This window comes from Ammospiza caudacuta, chromosome 7, assembly GCF_027887145.1.
Source record: "Ammospiza caudacuta isolate bAmmCau1 chromosome 7, bAmmCau1.pri, whole genome shotgun sequence".
In the NCBI taxonomy this organism is placed as follows: Eukaryota; Metazoa; Chordata; class Aves; order Passeriformes; family Passerellidae; genus Ammospiza; species Ammospiza caudacuta.
This window is the reverse complement of record NC_080599.1, coordinates 44,495,575-44,518,861: the sequence shown is the minus strand read 5'-3', so window position 1 is coordinate 44,518,861 and position 23,287 is coordinate 44,495,575. Positions and strand designations below refer to the sequence as shown.

The window sequence follows — 23,287 nt, the reverse complement described above, 5'->3', positions numbered from 1 at the left end:
AAGCACTCAGAGATGTGTCCCAGCGTGAGAGATTGTGCTGCTAAAAGCCAGAGTTGCACAGAGTCAGGCTCTGTCTTCTCAAAGATCTTGTCCAGCTAGAGGAAGGCTGGGAAAACACAATGATCCTCCTGATTTTGTGCAGGGAAACACAGATTCAGAGAATTTTGCTCTCTCTAAGGTGCTTGCTGTAGGCTAAGACTAATAGGAAAATGACAGGAAAGACTCTCATGTGTCAGGAATCAAAAAGCTGTGCCTGGAGGGAGAAGCAGCAGGAGGTGAAGGCTCAACAGGAACCAAAGAAAAACTTGCAGGTTCTGTCTGATCTGCCTTTGCACGCCCAGCTGAGCTGACTGATGGCCACCAGCCCATGGTAAGTTCTAGCCCAGTCAGGACCATTTAAGAGCGAGAATGACTCTGTAGCAGCAAGAAAACGCCAAGACATTACATTGGATACCCTGGCAGGTCCTGCTTTCCTGGGCTCAGGACTTTGGGGATGTGGAGCAGGGAATCTCTGTGGTGTGGCATGGCCCAGCCAGGGCTGGGGCTCTTGTCCTCCCCAGCAGCAGGAGACACAGGGAAGGGCACTCTGAGGGAAAAGGCTTTCCCTGAGACATGAGAATAAATGCTTATGCCTCGTGTCTGACCTTGCTCTGGAAGACAGACATGAAAAGCAGCCATAAATAAATGATTCTGCACTCTCTTCCTAGAAAGCCGACTTGAGTTTACTTATCACTTCCCTCTTGCCAAGACTCAAACATGTTTCGTTTGTTGAAATATTCATTTCCCCCGTTCCTTGAAAGGAGCATTGCAAAGGAAGGTGCAGATTGCTCCTGGGCAGAGCTTTGCTGGCCTCGGGAAAGCCGTGTGTCTGCTAACCAACCAAAGCAGCGTTTACCTTGTGAGCCTGCCAGCTGCTGCCTCATCTGCTGTTTACAGGGTGGCACAGCAGCTCTGCAGTTCCTTTTTTGTGCTTGAACTCTGTTCAAACTCCCAGAACAGACAGAGTTGGGGTGCTGGTGGTTTGGGAGCTGCACAGAACCTCGGAGGGATGAGCGCCCAATTCCTGTTGCTGCTGCTGCTGTGTGCCGTGGTGGGCACCCACACTGCCCATGGCTTTGGGTGAGTGAGAGCTTCTGCAGGATATGGCAGGAGAAACCAGCAGGGTCAGCACAGGCCTGGGTGTTGTAGGGGCTGTCATTGCTGTCCTGAGTGATTTCTGCAGCTCTAATGAATGGCAAAGGCATCGTTTGGAAGTCGGAGCAGGGCGACGTTTCTGCCTTCAGAGGAGCAGTCCTGGTGATGAATTGGAGCTGACAAATTGCCATGCTCGTGTTGTAACGTGGAATTGGTTGAACATGCAGCCTCCTTCCATGCTGGCTGCCCCACAGAGGGCTGGGCACACAGGGGATTCTCTCCTTCAAGTGCAGAAGTGGTGGGAATGTGGCTGAGAGCTGTTCCTTTCTCTGCTGCTTTAATAGATTTTGCTGTTTCAGAGAACTGCATCTTGCAATCTTTCCAATCTAACTATATTTTTGCACTGTTCTCTGAACTTTGAGCTTTGATTTCATGCCTCAGCAAGCTGATGAGGTTTTGTAATTCCTTTATTCAATGTGATTTTTAATATGCTATAATGTGAGCCCCATGCCAGGCACTAAATCATACTTAAAGCTTCAGCTGATGCTGTTCCTTGTCAGGGTTGGAAGAATTGGGAACATCGCTGTGGTAGTTTCCTTGTCAAACTGGGCATGAAAAGAAACTAATTGTCAACATTTTACTAAAGCTCCCCACTTGAGGAAGGTGCAACAAGGGAGCATTTGTCTGGGACAAGGATTTAATCAGAAATCCTGAGTCCACCAAAAGAGGAGGCAGCATTTTAACTGTGGCATTGTGGAAACCTTGGAGACAGCTGTCTGTGAGGGAGTGAGAGTGGCTGGGGTGAGCAGTGAAGGCTCACTTGGGGTTCAGGCTTGTTACTGGGTTGAAAGGGATTAATGGGTTAATGACTCATGAGCTGAGAGTAGAATTAAACCAGTGTCTTTGGCCAGCTTGGGGGAAAATGGGCTGCTGGGCAGAGAGAGACACTTAAGCCTGTTTTTGAGAAATGCTGAGTGCATGCCAGGCCTTTCCTTGGGACTGATGTTCATGGTGGAGATGTCTGACCTTGGAGCCACAGAGCAAGGGCAGCAACTGATGAAGGTTTTACTGCTTGCACAGCCTGAGGTGAAGCCCAGATTGGTGGGCTGTGGGTTTAGTTTCCCATGCTGGCTGGAGAGTGGATCAGGTCTTTACAGAATCAGTGCCAGTGTAATGAATGCCACCAGGATGAGGACTGAAATCCAGAGGTCACAAAGCGTGATGAGTGTTAGCTCTCCTTGGTGTGAGGTTTCACACAGGCACAGGCTGAGGGGCCAGAGCTCACAGTTTCACATCCTGAAGCTCTCGTGTTGTTGGTCACAGTGGCCAGGAGTCCCCGAGCCCCAGCGTGGCCAGGGCCAGGCTCGGCCGTGTCCCACCACAGCCCCGCGACTGCATCCTGTCCTCCTGGTCCTCCTGGAGCAAGTGTGACCCCTGCCACAAGAAAAGGGTGAGTGTCTGTGCTCTGGGGACCACTGAGAAACCAGGAGGTGAGACCTCCTTCAAGCCACATCCTTTTTGTCCGTGGGGTTGGTCAAACTGAGGGGGGCTGATGAGAAAAGCCCTGTATAGATGAGACCATGGGCTTTCCTTTCAGGTGGCTTTTAGCTCTCCAGCTCACCACCCCCAGTAATTCCAGTGCTTTCCAGGATGCCTCTCTGTCCTGAGAAGGTGCAAGGCCAGGCTTTGCAGGGACTTTCCAATACAGTCCTGTCATTCCATCATCAGTGCAAGGCACCTTCCCCACTAATGGTCCCCTGTGGGACCTGGAGACGCTCGGTGCCTCTCAGGATTAAGATGCTTTTTCTTGTCTGCCAGGCAGCATTTTCCACCCCAGAAGCCCCATCAAATGAAAGTAATGATCCCAACAGCGTGAAGAGCGAAATCCCCGTTGCTAGAGAGACCTCTGCTAACAAGTTGGAGAAGCTGTTCCCAGGCTTAAGCAGAAATAACCAGTGATGGGAGGTGGGGGGAGAGTGAAGCTTCGTATCAAAGAGTTAATCTCAGAAACCAGGGAAAAAAGGAGGGACAACATATTGGATGGAGTAATTGACTGCTTCACAGCAGTGTTGTGGGCGGAAAAAAATCCCTAATGATACAGAGGGGCAAGTAAATACACTGACAGAAAATAACAAGGGATGTCGTTACCAGCACTAATTGAAAGAGAGGAGATGGAACTGGATCCTTCCTCACTCTTGCAGAGTCCCGCACTGCACTGTCAGGCTCATTTAAACAAACTGTCAAAGAAAAGCAAACTTTCCTTCATCCCTCCCAATCCTCAACCCTTCCTCAGTAAAATTAAAACTGTGGCAGATCAGAAACCTTTGAAAGGAGGCAAATTACCAGCTTCACACTTGTGTGCTGACACTTTTCTCTTTTAATATGATAGAGCGCGCTTAGATCAGATCCCGGCGACGCAAAGTTTGTTTCTCAACCAGAGAAGCGTAAAACTCACCATTTCTGTGCACTTGAGTCAATATTTTTTATTTTCATCACAGTACAGATTTGCCCGCCTGGAACAGCCCTCTCAGTTCGGTGGAGATCCCTGTGATGGCTCTGACAGGGAGGCTGAGCAGTGTGTCACAAACAGCCCTTGCAGGAGCAGAGCTCGCTGTGATGGCTTTGTGTGTGCAGTTACAGGTAAGGATCTGGGGGACTGTGCTGCTCAGGGGTCACTCCTGATGTCACTGTGCTCAACTTTGTGCTTCTACAGGAGTTTGCTGGCTCAGAGCGATGTCAAGAACTGACCTGGCTCCTTCCGTGCTTGTGTTTGTGTCAGTGAGGCTATTAGCCATCTTTAGAACCTCTAAATAGGAAATTATAACCTGGTTATATCAGCAAAATCTGGAGCACAAGGGACAGGTGTCACTTCTGATGCCACTGTGCTGAACTTTGTGCTTCTACAGGAGTTTGCTGGGCCAGAGCGATGCCAGGAACTGACCTGGCTCCTTCCGTGCTTGTGTTTGTGTCACTGAGTTTGTTAGCCATCTTTAGAACCTCCAAACAGTAAATTGTGACCTGGTTATATCAGCAACATCTGTAGCACAAGGGACAGCTGTCACTCCTGACGCCAACTTTGTGCTTCTACAGGGATTTGCTGGGCCAGAGGGGTGCCAGGAACTAACCTGGCTCCTTCCGTGCTTGTGCTTGTGTCTGTGGGTCTATTAGCCATCTTTAGACCCTCCAAATAGGAATTTGGACCCTCCAAATAGGAATTTGTAACCTGGTTATATCAGCAAAATCTGTAGCACAAAGGACAGGTGTCACACTCCTGATGTCACTGTGCTGAATTTTGTGCTTCCATGGGAGTTTGCTGGGCCAGAGGGATGCAGGAACTGACCTGGCTCCTCCCGTGCTGGTGTTTGTGTCAGTGAGGCTATTAGCCATCTTTAAAACCTCCAAACAGTAAATTGTAACCTGGTTGTATCAGAAAAACTGGAGCACAAGGGACAGCAACAGGAGCTCAGCACCTGAGATGGGGCAAAGGAAAAGCCTCAGCTCTGCATCTCCCAGTGTTTTGGTGAGACTGAAAGCACTCAGTAATTGTGGACATGGGGAGAGAGAAAGAAAATAATGCCATATACAAGGCCTGCTGAAACAGCATATTTGTTCTCTCAAAAAAACCCAAAAATTACCAAAAAATTCTACACTTCTTTTATACTTTTAATTATTGTGGGTTTTTCCTAAGATGAGCAAGGAATTCTAAGATTATGATGCTTTTGAGTGAAACTGAGCAGATGGACTTTGGGGATCTATGCAGATAGAGAAGATTTTTTTTTTTCCCAGCTAGATTTGAACCATTCATTCCAGGAATTTTCTGTTTTGCTCCTAGAGCCCATGTCAGGGAGTGTGACCACGGGTTGTTTCATGGGTGACCTTCCCCTTCCACCCTAGGGAGATGCATTGCACGGAGGCTGCTCTGCAATGGGGAGGACGACTGTGGGGACCAGTCAGATGAGAAAAACTGCAAAAAAGTGTTCAGGAAATGTGACCAGAAGATGGAAGAGTACTGGGGAATAGAGAACCTGGCCAAAGGGTAAGGCTGTGACTTTGGTGAGATGCTCTCTTCCTTAAGACTGAGAATGAACTAATGTGACTTCATACAAACACTGAGCAGAGGAAAGCTGGAGCAGCACACTGCCCATCTGTAAGATCAGACTGTGTGAAAAGAGGGTTTTTTTCTTACTCTGCAGGGAAAAAATTGCTTTTTACATTAAAAAAAAAAAGAAAAAGGAAAATCATATTGCAAGAAAAAATATAATTTTCTCATTATTCTCTGGAGATATGGCTTCTGCACATGTCATCGCTAATGCTTTGTACTTCTGAGTTTAATCAAAATTAAAAATAATGTTGGACAATTATAGGAACATGCTTCTCATCTCTTTGAAGCTACAATTGCTCAGTAATTTGCTTTTAGTGGACTTCCCTTTTTTTCCAGATTGTTCTAAAATTAGAGTTAATTTTTTTACAGCTTCAGTGTCATTATCATGCAAGCCCCTCTCCCCAAAATCAGGAGAGGCAGATCCAACAGAGTCCTGGAGCTCTGATAGTTTTTTGTGGGGTTTTTTTTGATGAAGTTTCACCCCACCAGCAGCAATGGGAAAAGCCAGTGATGGGGTTTAATCTCCTCATCTCCACAAACTGCAGTGCTGCATCCTTTCCTGGAGCAGACAGGTTCTGTCCATCATCCCCAGAAATCAAAGGAAAACTCCCTGTGCTTTCAAGGATTACTTGAGCTGTTGCTTGAGTGTCTCTTTTGTTGTTCCCCAACAATTTTTACTGTGATCTACTGACCCCTGGTTGCCCCTGGGTCAACCTGGCAAAGATTTTGGCTGATAAACCAGAACGAAGAAGTGGGAATTACAAATCAGTCTGGGTTGATGGCATGGATTGGCAAATCTGGCTTTGAAGGTTCTGATGGGTGCTGTGGGTATTTGGGGGTGCTCAGGGTGAGCAGCCTGGTGGGGAGGGGTTTGGCTGATCCAGTTTGTTCTGCTCTTCCTGGAGAGTTCCAGTAAAAGCCACAGCATGTGTTTTACTGCCAGTGCTGTGTCATTCACAGCTGCGGGATGAAAATTGCCATTTATATTCATCAAGTGTCAAAATTCAGCTCTGTCTTTTGCTTTCTCATTAGTCAGGTCCTTCTGCAGCACCTGGGTTGGTTGGACAGTGAAAGAGGCCAAGCTCTCTTTTGGGGTTTCTGAATAAAGAAGTGTGAAGCAAAGAGCCTGTGGCCAAATGAAACAATCTTTTGTCTCTCTCAGCCAAGACATTCATGTTTAGCTCTGAACTGATGGTGCCATAAAAGATTGCTGCTCTGCTTCACCTACAGGTTGAATATCTTCACAAACAGCTTGGAGGGGCTGGTCCTTGATCACAGGTACTATGCTGGGGGATGCTCTCCCCATTACATCACAGACACCAGGTTCAGGAAGCCCTACAACGTGGAGAGCTACACGCCAGAGGTGCGTGCCAAATGTACCTGCAAATATACCCACACACACATATTCCAATGGATTTAGTGCCCAGATCTTCACTGCTGGATCATTTTGTACAAAAAAATCGCAAAATTCTTGACACCCAATAGGATCAGGCTGATTTTTACCCTGTTCTAGAACATCCTCATACCCACGATGTTGAACACACCACAGGCTTTGTGTGAAAACTTGTTCCTGTCATGCATCAAAGCTGCATTTTAAATATATATTTGACCTTAGTGCTCCTGATGGCGTGATGGTTTTGAGTGCTGCCCACTAGGAAACCTTTTCTTTTTAGAATTTGTGCTTTAATTGATGCCTGTGTTTAAGATTTCACCTCCTTTGCATAAGATTGACATATTAAGTGAAAGCCTGAGGACCTTGCAGCATGGACGAGATAGGAGCTTTCCTGCTGCTGTAAATCAAGTATTCTTGAAGTACCTGTGTTAATAATAATAGTGCTTTGCAATTATACAAGGCTTTTCATCTTCAAAGTGCAAGCATTAATTCACAACCATATTTGTGTCTGCTTTCCTTCCCCACGCTTCAGGTGTACAATCGCTGTGCAGGAAATGAGACGTGTTGTTTTTCCTTTCTGTTTAGACCAAAGGCAAATATGAATTTACAATGACTGAATATGACTCCTACTCAAATTATGAAAGCACTGTCCTGAAGGCAAAAGCGACGCAGTCAAGCTTCAGCTTCGGTATAAAAATACCAAAAGTGTTTGAACTTGGTTACAGCTCAAATGACATGAGGTTCAAGAAGTTCATGAAGAGGATGAAAAGATTTTCTTCAAGTGTAAGCACTGCTCCATTTAATTCCTTGTAAGTGTGTGTGTGTGTGTTGGTTTGAGGCTCCTCCTCAGGTCAGCATCCAGCACTAGAATAAATCAAATCCTTTCCCCAACTGGATTCTGCCATTTGTTCAAGGCTTGACTACTCCCACAGTGTCTTCCTTTGTGTTTGCTGCACCCAGGAGCTTTTCCATTCAGCTCTCAGCCAGGATCTGGGCTGCTTGGTCTTTGAAAGCAGCCACAGCTTGTTGAGAGGACTCAGTGATGCTTGAGGGTCCCTTCCAGCTGTGGAAATTCTCTGATTCTCAGTGTGGTCTGTCCACTGCCCTGCTGGGCACCCACCTTTGAATGCTTGTAGTGAAAAATTGAAACTGAAAGGCCTGTTCAACTTGAATCTGTAACTCCTACGACTGCCATAATTTGTTTTCTTTTTTTTTTTTTCATCTGTTATTGCCATAAACTAAGGTAGCTCATATCAGTGGTGTAATACTATCACCAATCTCCTTGCAGTATAAAGTTTACTCAGGAATGGCAAAGTATTCCTTGCATTTGCTTCCTGCAAAGTGGAATTTCTCACAACAAGATCAGAGATTGATGAGAAACATTTGCAACAGATACTCATAAATAAACCAAATATTAAGTCCTGAGTTTATTATTTAAGCTGCAATGTTCTATACTGATCCCTCCCTGATGTGCTTGTCCTGCTGGCCCAGACAACTGAACACTAAATCCTTTGAACATAATGGAAGACATTTTCTGTTCCAGACTTTGATGCCAGAAAGGGGAGAGAGAAAAATTATCCATGTTTACATATCTGCACAGAACCATATTTAAATGTGTGTGTGAGAGAGAAAGACAGAGAGAGAGTTTGTGTTTTCTTCTTTCCTTTCAGTTTTGATAAGGGCATAGTTTGTGAAATACAAATATGAATCTAGCTCAGCCAGAGAATGACCATTTCCCATACAACTTCTGATTTCAGATGTCAGAATTTTTCAGGAGGGAGCTTGTGAGAGATGAAGTTTCATTAGGGGCAAAGCAGTCCTGCAGGATGCTGAGGTGTCCTTGCATTCTGGATGCGCCACAGCAGAACCTGGGCCCTGCCTTTTCCTGTGTCCCATCATGGCCTGACTCTCAGGAACTTTTACTACTGAAAGTTTTGCTTTTGCAAAAAATTGAAGGTTTCTAGATGAAAAATAGTTATAAGATTTCCAGTTATAAGGTTTCCAGTTGGAATCTGTGAAATCAACAATTCCCAACCAGCGCTGATGGTTTAACTGCAAATAACAAACTCCCATTGCCCTGACAATGCCATCCCTCCCTCCTCGTGGGTTCTCCTGCCTTTCCTGCAGTCCAGCAAGTTCCTCCACGCCCGTTGTGAGCTGGCTGTTGGTGTGTACAAGCTGAAGCCCCGGGCCCTGATGCTGCACCACGAGTTCCTGCGGCGGCTGCGGCAGCTGCCCACGGAGTACAGCTACGGAGAGTACCGGGAGCTCCTCAGGGACTTCGGGACACACTTCATCCAGGAGGCCACTCTGGGAGGCACCTACGAGTACACCTTGGTCATGAACAGCCACGAGCTCCAAGAGGCAGGTGCGTGCAGCTGATGGTGGGGAAGGAGCTTTGGAGTGACGGGAGCCTCCTGGAGCCAGGTCTCGTGAGCTCTTGGAGGTTCGTTTCTCACCCAAGGTAGCTCAGCTGCCTTTGGAGGCATAAAATCAGCAGGATGGCTTCTGTTGCAGTGTTGGAAGCAAAAAGGTTTTAATAAAAGGTAAAATAATAAATTCTTTACAGAGAAAAACTGAGCCAGGGCAAGAGGTTCTTGCTCTTGGTAAAACACCTCACAAAAGTGATTAGTTTCTTTGTTCTCTTCTTTTTCTAGTAAATTGCCCAGGTGGGACTTTTTGGCTCCTGTCCAATTAGCTATCCTTAAGTTTGAGGTGAAGTCCCCCAGGCCTAAGAGATGGCTTTTCCACCTAATTGAAGAGAGAAACTTCTGAGCTTCTTTCCTTTTTAAGGGGACAAAGGAAAATTTTGTCACTCCGTCAACAGGGGGGCACATTCCAACACTTTGGGGCTGGATTTTGGGTGGGAAACCTCTGAGCAGGCACACAGGGATGGCTCAGGTCTGAGAGGGAGAGGGAGGTGATGGGAGAAGGGCTCAACAGCATCTCAAAGAAATCCTTCAGGAAATGTGGGAGTAGAGGCAGTGAATAAAGAGGTTTTCAAAGCATGCTCAGCATCATGGGCTGGATTTAGTTCACAAAGCCCTGTGGCAAGCATTTTAGACAACAGCATTTTAGAGGCTGACAAGATGTTGAGATGAATGAGAATCGTGGATCTTAACACTTCTGTTAGCTTTGAAAAGCTTCACCCTTTTTCCACTGCCTTTCAAATGGCAGGCTTGGAACACCTTTAGCCTCGAGAGCTTTTCCAGCATGTAGGAAACAGTAAATAATTTGCTGGGTTACTCCTGTGCCTGACATTGCTCCTGCTCTTTGGCTCTGGCTCCCTTTGTTGAGAGGAATGATGATTGTTGTGTAGGACAGAGTGAGCAGTGTGACATTAATCAATAGCTGCACTCTCAATTATTTATTCATTGGCAGGGGAGTGAGGAACTGCCTCTGCTGTCTGTTTGCAGAGGCATTTACTGGGCTCTGCTTTGTGTAATGCTCTCCTTGTTTGTTCTTCTGCTGTGTGGGAAGTTCCTCACCCTGCAGTCAGAGAGAGGGACAGAATTTAGATTCACATTTCAGGTATTCACATTCTAACAGAGCTTCCCAATTTCTCAGCTGGTGCTGTGGGCCCGTCACAAGCCACGTTTGTTTGAATTAAAGTCTATTATTGTTTGCATCAAAATGCTCAGTGTCTGCTGCCCCAGATCAGGACCCTGCAGCAATAACAACATTTTCACACAAGTGCTGAACTGGGCTGTAAGTTCTCAGCAGGGTTTTGTAGGTCCAGTCTGAGCATTCAGGTTTTCCCCTTCAAATCCCTCGTTATGTTTGTGCTGGAACTGAAATTTTCTTTTGCAGATCTGGTATCCCACCCTGTGTGACATGGTTGGTACCTGCTCTGCTCTCCCACAGAATCCAATCTGCCACATCTTAGAATCATGGAATCCTTTAGGTTGGAAAAGCTCTCTGAGATCAGGGAGTGCTGTTAACCCAGCACTGCCAAGGCCATCGCTAAACCATGTCCCCAAGTGCCACATCCCCATGTCCCATGAATCCCTCTGGGGTTGGTGACTCCACCTTGATAACTCTTTTGGTGAAGAAATGTTTCCTGGTATCCAATCTAAATTTCCAGGTAGCACTTAAGGCTCCTCTGGCAGCAGAGAACTGGAGATGTGAGCTGGTAAAAGGAGGAAAATCTATTTCATCTATTCCTCCTAAAGTAATTCTGAGGATGGAGAAGGGTGGTGGGCAGTCTGTGCTTAGACATCCTCTGTGTTCCCACCCAATGCAGCTCCACCCACAGCTGGGGTGTGGAAAATCCTCCTCTTCCAGCATTTATCTCTCATTTCCACTTGGCTTCTGAGTTCTGTAAAATGTAGAGATTTCATTTCACATAGTTCTGTTAAGTAACAAAAAAAACCCCAAAAAATAACCTTCTTCATATCTTTCTTTTCTTTTCCTAAAGCAAAAATACTTATAAATCACATTTTCTCTGTATGTGGACATAAAACATGAAATAATTGTATTAAAACTTTACAATTTTTATGTATTTAAGGTTATTCTCTGAGTGATGTCCAGAAATGTGCACAGAAGGGCTTTAACATTGCTGTGAATTTTGGTAAATTCTCTGTGGGGCTTGGAGTAGATTCAGCTGGCTGTAATGCCCTTCTGAAAGAGATTGGAGGTAAGCACTGAACACCTCTGCCATTTCATTTCTTTGTCATAGTGAAAGGAAGGTTTTGTCATTTTCCCTGCCTGAAATATTCCCCCACTCCCTCACAGCCACTTTTGAGTGTGGGGCTAACCCCAGCCAGGCTTAATAGAGAGGGAAATACCTCAGAGCTTGGGGTTTTTCCAAGACTGCCTGTGTAGAGAGGGAATATCTGCTCAGCATCCCAAGGATGATCAACCATCGCCCAGCTCTGTGTTAAACATCAACCCCCGTCTCTCAGCAGGGCAACCCAGCCTCCCTTTGCACCCTGATGGGGAAAACAGGGAGGTGTTGGGGCTGTGGGGACCTGGGGGTGTGCACAGGAGGAAGGTGCACCTGGAAATCCATGGGGGACAACTGGGAATATTGAGGAGCATGGGGCTGTGGAAGGAGCTGTGAGCTTAAAACCATGGGGAAGGAATTCAGGGGAGGGATGCAGGGTGCAGGATGGGGGATTCCTGCAGGGGAGCAGGAGGGACACAGGACACACTTTGCAGCTGAGCAGCACCTGTGCCCTTTTTCCTTTGCCCTCTGGGTGGGACGGGTCCTGCCTGGGAGAGTTTTGGTGTCAGTGATAACTGCAGCCCACAAAGGCGCAGCTGGGCACTTTTCTGAGTGATATTTTGCAGACAGCACTGCCAGGAAGCAGTTTGTGGAGGATTTCCAGGTGCTGGTCCGCGGAGGAGCGAGTGAGGAGATCACCACCCTGGCCCACAAGGACCTGCCCACGGCCCAGCTCATGCAGCTGTGGGGAGATGCTGTGCAGTACAACCCTGAGATCATCAAGCTGAAGGTACTGCACCCTCCCCTTCCTCCAGCAACAGCTGAGCTCATGGGAAAACTCTGCGTTTAAATAAGCAGGATTTAGAGAAAAAAAAAAAAAAAGAAAAAAATCAGGAATAACAGACTGTGGTGGTGTTTGTGGGTCCCCAGGACAAGGGAAGATATGAGAATCTTGAATCCATGTTTCAGAAGGTTGATATCATATCATATCTTATGTCATATCATATCTTATATTACATTATATTATATTACATTATATTACACTATATTAGTAATACATAATACAATATAATGTAATATAACTATATTACATTATATTATATTATATTATATTATATTATATTATATTATATTATATTACATTACATTGCATCATATCATATAATATCATATATTATATCATATCATATTACATTATACTATATTACACTATATTACACTATAGTAGTAATACATTATACAATATAATGTAATATAATATATTATATTATATTATATTATATTATATTATATTATATTACATTACATTACATTATATTACATTATATTACATTATATTACATTACATTATTTTACATTATTTTACATTACATTATTTTACATTATTTTACATTATATAATATATATATCATATATCATATATTATATTAAAAATGCTATACTAAAACTATACTAAAGAAAGAGAAAGGAGACATCAGAAGGCTAGAAAGGAAAGAATAATAAAATCTTGTGACTGAACAAGAGTCTGGCACAGCTGGACCATGATTGGTCATCAATTAAAAACAACCTACATGAAACCAATCAAAGATGCACCTGTTGGTAAAGCATCTCCAGACCATATTCCACAGCCATCAGATAGTTATTGTTTACATTTCTCTTCTGAGGCTTTTCAGCTTCTCAAAAGAAAAGTCCTAGCAAAAGGATTTTCATGAAATATGGCAGTGACAACAGATCTTATTGTGCAGCTTCTGTAAGTGAGTGTTCAGAAATGCAAAGGTGGGATGCTTTAAAGGGGCTGTGGTTGGAAATACACAAAGTAAACAGCTTTAACCCTTCAACTGGGAGGTGCAGATGTCATTTCTTATTGCCTGCCAGGCAATTCAGATAATCACCTTCTGCTTTACCAATGTATAACTTACCAAAAATTGTATCTGGTAGCGTGTATTTTATAAGGACTTCTATTTTCCTTGATGTTTATCAACTTCTGTGAGCACCAGTGACCATTCTTTGAGGTGCATTTTCATTGTGCATGCCTGGATGTTTGTGCAGCTTGGCTGAGCCTTAAAAACAGGACTTAGACTTGGAAAAGTCAAGGATTTTTGATCCCTGGAGAGTTTTAGAAATGCAAAAAAGCCAGAAGTGTGCAGCAATTCTGCCTCATCATCTTTAATGTCAAAATGAGTGAACAGTACAAAGGTGCAAGAGAACATCCTTTTAAACAGGAGTTTGGACTGGTAGAGGTAGACGTTGATTTATAGTTGTTTCTTCTCAAAAAATTTAAAATTATATTTTAGGCAAAATTTAATTTTAGGTAAAATCTAAATTTACAATTTAATTTTAGGTGAAATTTAATTTTAGGCAAAAATCTTTACATTTATAAAAGGGGATTGTTTCTCAAGATAGAGGTGGATTCTAAAAAGGTGAAGCAAGCAAAAATCAGTAATTTGGAAATACAGCCAGTGCCCATCTGGTACTTGCTGCAGCCCCTGCTGTGCTGTGGATTGACCTTCCAGAAATGCCCTGGGAGCTCTCAGGGCAGGAGAGAGAGAAATGCAGCCCTGTGCGCAAAATCCCCTCTCAGAAAAACCTCCCATGAGGAGCTGAGGTGTTCTTTGTCCTGCCTGGCATCACTGACCAGACTGCCCAGTGAAAAACCTCAGGCAGATGTAATTTGGATCTGGTATCTTCATTTCCATACCAATATCCCTGTGGGGCTGGAAGATCAAAAGTGCCAGCGGAGTGTGACTAAATGTCAGCCCAAGAATGCTTAGTTAGGGAAAACTAAAGCAAATCAGTTCATAAATCATCTGCTGGAGGGACTTGGCAGGTCACTCTTAGTGTATTTCCTCATTTGTATGGTCTGAATTCAAAAAGCAAAGTATGGATCACAGATAATTGATGGAGAGTGGATGTACAGCAGCAGGAAATGAGGAATTTCTTTTGTTTTATTGGAACATTCTTTAGTTCTTGTAGTGTGAGCCTGTGTTGGCAGGAGGGTGATCTTTGATGCTTCCTGTGCGTGTGGGCTGCCTGGCAGCATCCCTGCAGGGAGGATGGGAATTTGGGATGGATCCTCTCATGGCACATGGAATTATCATCCCACTGGCCATATTGACACCCCACTTTAACTTTCTCAGGAGGAAAATAAATGAGTGAGCCAAAGTCTCCTTGGTTCTGTACCTTTACTACACTGTGCAAATTCTTTTCTTCTCTCCCTGACTCCATCTGCAGATGGAGATCAAATCCTCTCCCTTTGGAAGGCAATGAAACCCTTATCTGGGCTCCATAAGGATAAAAACCTGCCTTGAAATGCAGGAGTGGTGAAGGTGGAAGTGCTGGTGTGAATCTGTCACTGGTGCCTCTGGCTGTGCTGGGGGAGATTTTTGTGGATGGTTTTTAGGGGATGTTTTTAAAATCAGAGTAAGAGCTCACTCAGAAAATGTAAGTTTGGGCAAATCTGATCTAAAAATGCCTGTACCAGAAAAAAATGGATGAGAGAGGATTTAATTAAACTCCTGTGCAGCTGAGCCTGTTTCTTATCCAACAGGTTGGCTGCTGTATTTTGTTACACAGAAAGGTTTGTTGCTCCTCTGGTGTTGGAAACCAAGGGGAGCATCCCTGGGAGTATTCCTGCCATCGTGGCCTCATTGTTCACAAGGTTTTAGCAAGCAGCAATGGGAAACCTGGAGTTTGTGCCACACAGCCTCCATTCCCCCCTCCAGCCGTGCCACCACCCAGCCTTGGGATGCTCATGGGACTAATGCATGGCAATTAACTGGGAATTAATGCAGTTTCTCCCCTCCCTTTAGGCAGAGCCACTGTATGAGCTGGTGAGTCCCTCTGACGTGGCTGATTCCATGAAAATAAAGGAGAATCTGCGCCGGGCTCTGGTTGAGTTCCAGCTGGAGAGCAGCTCCTGTCGCTGTGCTCCCTGCCTTGGGAATGGCATCCCCTTCCTGAGAGGTACAGGGGCCTGCTCCTCTTTCCTGCCCTCTTGATGAATTGACAGAATCACAGAATTCACAGAATCAATGGGTTGGAAGAGGCCTTCAAGATCATTGAGTCCAACCCAGCCCCAGCACCCCAACTAAACCCTGGCACCCAGTGCCACATCCAGGCTTTGTTAAACACACCCAGGGATGGTGACTCCACCTCTTCCCTGGGCAGCCATTCCAGAACTTTATCTTTAATAAGATAAAGAATCTCAGAATTTACTCCAGCCTTTATTTCCCTTGGCACACAACTTGAGGCTGTGACCTCTGGTTCTCTCAGTGCTGCCTGGTGAAGGAGCCCAACCCCACCTGAGCACAGGCACCTTCCAGGGGGATGTAGAGAGTGATAAGGAAATTAGTTGGGAATTTGTGGGGAGCATGTGGCAAGCAAGTTGCTCTAGTTTTTTCTGTCATTTCTTTATCAGGGAATTACTCTGTGTTTATAAAGTTGCTGTGTTTTTAGAGTCCTGGTAAGTACAGGTAGTAAAGCCGAGGGATGTGTCTTTGTCATGGGAATAACCATTATATGTATCAGTTTAAAGAAAAATTTGTTACTTCTCAGTTATGCATTTAAAAAAAAAAATCCTTGACATCTTTGAGTCTCCTCCTTTTGATTTTAAGATTGCTTCCATCCTCCTGGAGAAGTGACTACTGTCTCAGCATTAATTAGTGTTTGTAAAAGGGTTTTGAAGATGAAAAGCACCATATAAGTGCCAAGCACAGTGATCATCACCACCACCTCCCCCTGTTTCTGATAGAAGCTGTCCTCCTCTGTGAGCAGGCTGTGATTTAAAAAATGAAGGGGAAAAATAAATTGAATGAAAACTGCTCTGCCTAAACAAGGGATATATGATGTGATGAGAGCTTCTAACAAAGGGACCATTTTGTCAAGTGCCTAATTCCAATCTGCATCTGCAAAAGTCCTGATGAGAATTGTTATCATCAAATTGTATTTAATGCAGAAATGATCACTTCAGGTACCAGCAGCTGATTGTAGCACTTCAAGCATTTGTCTCATGGTGACCTTTGTTTAAATAACTTTGTAGGAGCTGGGTCCAGGTTAGTGTTTCATTTAGGAGCTCCTCAGCAAAGGTTTTAAATGACCAAGTATTTTCCTAAGCGGGAACTCTTCTCCAGGTTCCTGACATGGGTTGCACATCCCTGGGCAGCCAGAGCTGGGATATTGGGCTTTTCCTCTGCCACAAAGCCAAGTTAGGGTATTCCTGTCCTGCTTGCTCTTTCTTGATGCTGCAGTTTGTTCTTTATCAGGAGCTTTCTCCACGTGCAGGGCTGCGTCCAGGTCTGAAACCCCAAATGCTAAAAGGAGTTGATGGAATGAGTCCAGAGGAGGCCACAAGGAATGCAGGATTAGATGAGGTGTTGGGAAGGAATTCCTGGCTGTGAGTGTGGGCAGGCCCTGGCACAGGGTGCCCAGAGAAGCTGTGGCTGCCCCTGGATCCCTGGAAGTGTCCAAGGCCAGGGTGGATGGGGATTAGAGCTCCCTGGGACAGTGTAAGGTGTCCCTGCCCATGGCAGGGGGTGGGATGAGATGGGTCCCTCCCAAACCAAACCATTGCAGGATTCTGTGATCTCCTTTGCAGAAGAGCAGGAGGACTCTGTGGTCCCCTGGCTCGTGGAATTGCAGCAGTGAGTCTGAGGCTGAGCTGCCTCAGGAACAAATGTCAGGGGAGGTGAGAGGGGGTGCAGGGCAGTCACAGCTCCCCTGGTTATTGGTATTGATCCCTTCAGCACGGGAGAAAAATGATGCCATTTCCCCCAGTGTCCCTTGCTCCCAGAAGATGAAGTGCTGGGGAGAAGTGGATGCCTTCTGGTAAATGTGTCTCTCTCCAGGTGTGTAATCCCCCCATCTGTGCTGTGCTTGCTTCCAGGAGCAGAGTGTGAGTGCCTGTGTCCCCTGGGCAGCAGGGGCAGCGCCTGTGAGATCAGCAGGAGCAGAGGTGAGAGGGGCCCAGGGACAATCCCAGCTGTGCCAGGGCTGGCCAGGGTGTCCAGGGGACTGATGCCAGCCCTGCCTGTCCCCAGTCTGCCCAGTGCACCCCTGCAAAGGGGACAGATGTATTTTCCCTGCCCTCGTCTGAATTTCTGGGCCCTCTTCAGAGGGTGGGTTTATTTCTGCATGTACATGCCTTGCAATTGGATCAAAATAAGAATTCCTGCCTGATTTACAATCCCTGGAAGACCTCAGGTCTCCTCCTTAAGAAACAGCTTGGTTTCCTAAGTTTTTCCCTTTGATAAAGCCAGCATGCTGCAAACTGTTCTCCACCAGATATGCTACCGTGCATTTTAATCTTAAAATCTTATTATTCTGTTTTGAAGCATTTATTAATGCTTCTTGGTCACTTTATATCTCCACTGCCTCCTGACTGATGTTCTTAACTCCTTCTAGTTTAGGATCATCTATGAATTTAATCATTTTGTTTACTTCTTCCAGCTCATTAATTTAGATGCTAAATAATACCAGATCCCAGGCACCCAGAGCTCTGGCACCAACCCACAATTTGATGCAGTGCATTTATCACCGGCTTTGTTTACAGCCTTACCCAGGACTCATTCTGCATGGCTGTGTCCAAACTGAGCCAGGCTGAAATGCACTCTAAGCCAAGATTTCTCTGAACAAGGCGGTAAATTTTTGGATGTTTCTAAGGCAGTCCATGGAGCCTTGAATGGTGGAGTCACTGACACCTTGCTTCAGTCTGTTTTTCACACTCACAGTCACATCCAAGCCTCCCAAAGCTCACATCCATCCATTTGTCAACACTGTAACTTCATTTCTCGCTCCCATTTCCTCCTTTTATGTGTTGCCTCCGTGATTCTCAGTATTTTGAATTTATGTCACTCACATGCTCAGGGTCCAGAAGAATCAGTGTAATAGGAAAAGCAATGGAGGGAAAGCTGAATAGTCAAGCTGTTGTTCACTGAAGTGCTAACACTGCCCCTACCACCTCGAAATGTGGCTGAGACAAGTTTAGTTGGTCTGTTTCCTATCTAGGTTTGGATTAAGACAAAGAGAAACATCCTTCAAGCAAATATAAAGCTAATTGCCTTTCATGTCTACCTGAAGTGTAGTTTGAACAAACACCAGGAATGCTGAATAGAGAATTAACACCTCTGAAACAATCCCTCATTGTTAATGAATCTGGTGCATTGTTAGTGATGTGAACAGGGGCAGAGTCAAATTCAGATACAATTCATGGGAGCTGACAGCTCTTCCCATGGAAAGCTGCTTGTTTCTGCTGCTCCTTTCCAGCTTTGTTGTTGTTTCTTTTCCAGATGCTGCTGTCAATGGAGGCTGGGGGTGCTGGGCCAGCTGGTCCCCGTGTTCAGGAGGGCAGAGGACGAGGAGGAGACAGTGCAACAACCCTGCCCCTCAGAATGGTGGCTCCTCCTGCTCAGGGCCAGACTCTGAGACTGTTCCTTGCTAGGAGGAATCACACAAAACTGATGGCCATACTGCTTGGGAAGGCATCTCCTCACTGGCTGTCTGAGCTGGCCTCATTCTGCCCATGGATCTCAACCAAATCAGAAACATTTCAGGAGCCGCTGGGAGCTGGGAGGGTGTTAGGAGCCACACCTTTGGATGTGCATTGTCCTGTGGGATTGAATGTGCTTACTGACCTCAATATTTTGCTTTTTCCCTGTTTTTGTTGCAGTGGGCTAAATGAGACAAACTTTATCTCTCTCTGCATTTGGTAGCTGCTTGATTTCAAATTGTACTGTCTCGTTAGTGAAGGTTCCTGTGAGATAAGAGGAGACACTTTGATCTCACGTGCAGCAGGGTGTGCACTGATGCACAGCTCCTGTGTCGTGTGCAGCAAAATCCAGCACATTAAAGCCTAAATCTCAATGAGCACAACAGCATCTAACATGACATTTAGAGCCACTGTGCCTCACTACCCTGCTCTCACAATTTATTGTTCTGTTCCCACCCCTGCCATGGGCAGGGACACCTTCCACTAGCCCAGGTTGCTCCAAATCCTGTCCAACCTGGCCCTGGACACTTCCAGGGATCCAGGGGCAGCTGCTGTGGGACAAATGGGACATTTTGAAAAAGCTGTCTGCACATCCCCTGAGGTCTTCTGCCCTTAGTAGCTGTGTTTGCCCCAGACAAGCTGTGGTTAACAAGTCTGGTCCCATTAAATCCAGTATTCCAGCTGCTGCTGGGTCTACCCAGGGTGGGATATCTGACTCAGAGAGAGTTCACTGTGAAAAGACACAAACTGGTTTACCTTTTATTACCATCCCTGGGGCTGTGCATCGCTGTGATGGTGTTCACAAGGGTTCTTGGATGAGGGAAGAGATGAGGATCTGACTCCATGTTTCAGAAGGCTTGATTTATTATTTTATGATATATATTACATTAAAACTATACTAAAAGAATAGAAGAAAGGATTTCATCAGAAGGCTAGCTAAGAATAGAAAGGAATGAATAACAAAGGTTTGTGGCTCGAGCTCTGTGTCCGAGCCAGCTGACTGTGATTGGCTATTAATTAGAAACAACCACATGAGACCAATCACAGATGCACCTGTTGCATTCCACAGCAGCAGATAATCAATGTTTACATTTTGTTCCTGAGGCCTCTCAGCTTCTCAGAAGGAAAAATACTAAGGAAAGGATTTTCCATAAAATATGGCTGCGACATATCACAGTCCAGGTGTAACAACAGAGGAGCTTTACAGCACTGTGCCCCATTTCATCAGCCTGCATCCTTCTAGGGACTTGCCTCCTGAAGGTTTATTGATGGTAAATGATTTTTGTGAAGGCATTTGGTTGGGCCTGCTGTGAAATAACCAGGCACAGCTTTGCTCCAAAAGGCAATTCCACCAGTGCAAAGTTGCTCATGAGTGCTGTGAGTCTTCTAACACATCTGCAAGGTCAAACTCTTCTTCTGAGGGGTTTTTAGCAGGGCTGGTGCTGGTGGGCTGGCATCATCCCTTCCCTTCCTTTCAGACTGACGTTGTCTGAATGCAATTCCTGTGCGAGCAGCTCAGGCTCCCTGACACCTGAACAATGGAACGTGCATTTAGTTGTAGCCCTCATGCCGCCTCCACACTTATCCACAGGGCTCCTGTGACAGCTTGAAGAAAGGCAGAGCACATTGCATATGTAAAACAAGAGGGCTCTGTGCTCATTACGGCCTTCATCATTTAGCTGCCAACCCAAAACATTTCCCTTTTCCTCTCTGTAGCTGCAATATCTTTTGTGTGGTGGAAATTTGCCAAGAGATTCTATTTTGGGTCATGGTCAAAGGGGTCAGTGCTTGTGTGAAGGAGGGTATTCCTCCAGGTTTTTTGAAGGGTGTTTGCAGGTTTTTTGCAGTAGAAGCTCTGGAAGGGAGGGCCCTGAGCATGGTTCACCTCTAAGGACACAAACTGCAGTGTCATTGCCTGCCCTTCTGGAGAATCACCAGTGTAATCTGATTAAGGACATTTCTCAGATGAGTCAAGTGGCTTTTGTAAATTTAACCACCTTTCCTGATCATCCAGCTGGTTAAACACACAGCAGTGGTGCCTCTCTTCACTTGCAAGGACAGCCAAGTGCAGTGACCTGACTTGGGAATGTTGTTCCCAAACCAGAAAAACACAGATTTTTTTGAAGTGGTGACAGTACCTGAGTTCGTATATTTGAGTTTTTGCATTTTTTGGGGTTTTTTTTTGAGGAAGAGAGGAGAGGTTTGACAATCATCAAGATCATCAGGATAGTCTCACTGAAGTGTGAGTTAAGCAGCTGCTGAATATTCAGCCTGTAGGCTTAGAAACCTCTCATAAAGGACATAACTTTATCTTGTCCTTGTGATTCTGTGCTTTGATTCACCTAACTAATGATTTATTATAACCTGGAGGGCAATAAAAAATACTATGCTGAAGCTTTTATTGTTTCATTTTGGTTGGCATTAAATTTTGGTACCATCTTTTACTGGTGTTCCTAACTCTCCCTCCCTGTGTAAGTTCAGATTAATAACCCTGGTGTGAGGGCACGTGTTCAGCAGTGCTCCAGCCCATTCCTCTGCTTAAGGTTCTCCTCTCACTGGGCTCTCCTGCATCCCATGTTGTGTTTTCACAAGTTTTCATGAGGAAAAGAAGAGGATAAACATGGAGAGGCTGTTATTTATTTGCACCTCCCTGCTTGAAGGCATTGCTGCTGGGTTATCCTGGCTTTGGGAACTCCCAGGAAGGTATTTCAGGTGTGTTGTGATGGCCTCATCCAGCTTTCCCAGCACAAAACCTGCTGGAATCTCACCACTCTAACACCTCCTTCAGCAGTGGGAAGCTGGAGTGCTTTCCAGCCTGGATTCATGTGCTGCCTGTGGTGTCACATCACACAGAGACTTCAGCTGTGAGGCTGGAACATCGTCCAGGCTGCAGCTGGGGCTTTGCAAACTCAGCATTGCTAAATTGCTTTATCATGCTGCTGTTCCTCCCACTTTCATGGATGGATGTAGCTGTTCCTGCCCAGGTTCTCTCCCACATTGAGCTGTTTTGTTGGAAGCTACCCAGAAAGGCCATGCAGAGGTATCAGCAGTCCCCAGATTTCAGACTCCTGGTTTTAGCCTGGTGGCTGAAGAGCCCAGTGAGCACCCAGCACAGCTGCCAGATTTCAGGTCAAATCATGCCTGCAGGTTTATCTGTGGGAATCTACAAAATCAGAGGGTTTTGGGAAAGCTGCAAAAGGCAGGCCTCAGATAGTAGAACTGTGAGCAGAGCTATGCAGTTGCCATGAGATTGGTCAGCAGAAAAATTATTTAAACTGTGGAAAAGCAAGGGCAAATAGAACACTGGTCTGTGTATTAACGCTTGTCTAGAATAACTCTCCAAGCTACAGCAAAGTTTATCTAGCAAGATATTAGGAAGGTTAAGGCTTAATAATGGAGCTCTGTGCATTGTGTTTTAAGGCTTACAAGTAAGTATTGTATTCAAAATAAGCAAGCATTATTTTAACCAAAAGTACGTGTGCTTATGGTGATTAGATAGAACTACTGTCAATGTGCTTTTGCTTTGTGTGATTGGTCAAGAAACTTATGAAGTAAGTTGTAACATTAAATTCTTAGTCTGCTGTCTGGGATGTGAGCTGCTGGCATCTTCCCATTGTCATACCCATGAAATGAGACTGATGCTGAAAAATAAAACAGCTCAAGGCACGTTCCACAGCAGTCCTGTCCCGTTCGTGATTTGTAAATAGCCCCGGGCCGGCAATATTTATCTTCCTTTTATATCCCATTTTAATTCCTCCTGTTTCTGTAAATCCAAAAGCTAGAGTTGAATACAGTAATTATTACCATTTTAAACCGATATTGTTATTTATTTGTGGTGCAGCACCACAGGACCCACTGTGGTGGACACAATAGGGTAGCACCACCAGCACCAGTCCCTCCCCAAACTCTTCAAGAACCTGGAATTTCTTTTGTTTCAGGATTTTCTGGTGGAATTAAGAGTTTTGTATCTGCCTGTGCATTCCACTTTATAAAAAGAGAAGGCAACAATTTTTGAGCTGCCCCTGCCAGGGAATTTTTGCCTGCTCAAACTGCCAGGCTCAGAGGGATATTGGGGCAGCTGATGTGACATTGACCCTGAGGTAGGAAACAGCTCTGTCTCAAGCACTGCCCTTATCTCCTCTGCTGTTAGCTGGTTATCTGGAGCCTACACCTTGCAACCTCAGGTGTATTGTCATCAATCATTCCCTATTTTCTTCTGCGTGCTGGTTCCTCTCTGCCCTTCCTTTGTTAATAACCCAGTTTGCCTATATCCATAAAAATATCTGATTGTGATACCATTTATCCAAAGCGCCACACATCCATCATGTGCTTATGAGCCAGATAAACAAGGTCTCCTGGGAAATATGCCTCCAGAAATATATAGGATAAATAACTATATCAAATGTATGGCAGTGTGCAAGAGGGGAAAATCCATTCATTAAAACCCGGGTGGAGCTGCAGTGTTTTATTGTACCCTCCAAGCTTTTAGTTTAACTAAGAAACGAACAT

At 45.2% G+C, this 23,287-nt stretch overlaps 1 protein-coding gene across 1 annotated transcript; it reads left to right on the top strand.

The window, feature by feature from the left end:
• Positions 1–950: 950 nt before the first annotated feature.
• Positions 951–21,140, top strand: C8B (complement C8 beta chain). The gene is made up of 12 exons (XM_058808721.1): positions 951–1,119; positions 2,458–2,584; positions 3,633–3,774; positions 5,029–5,170; positions 6,467–6,599; positions 7,215–7,412; positions 8,757–8,997; positions 11,137–11,265; positions 11,922–12,085; positions 15,105–15,258; positions 17,177–17,245; positions 18,579–21,140. The coding sequence occupies exons 1-12, from the start codon at positions 1,049–1,051 to the stop codon at positions 18,728–18,730; spliced, it is 1,722 nt and encodes a 573-aa protein (XP_058664704.1). The 5' UTR covers positions 951–1,048; the 3' UTR covers positions 18,731–21,140.
• Positions 21,141–23,287: the final 2,147 nt, after the last annotated feature.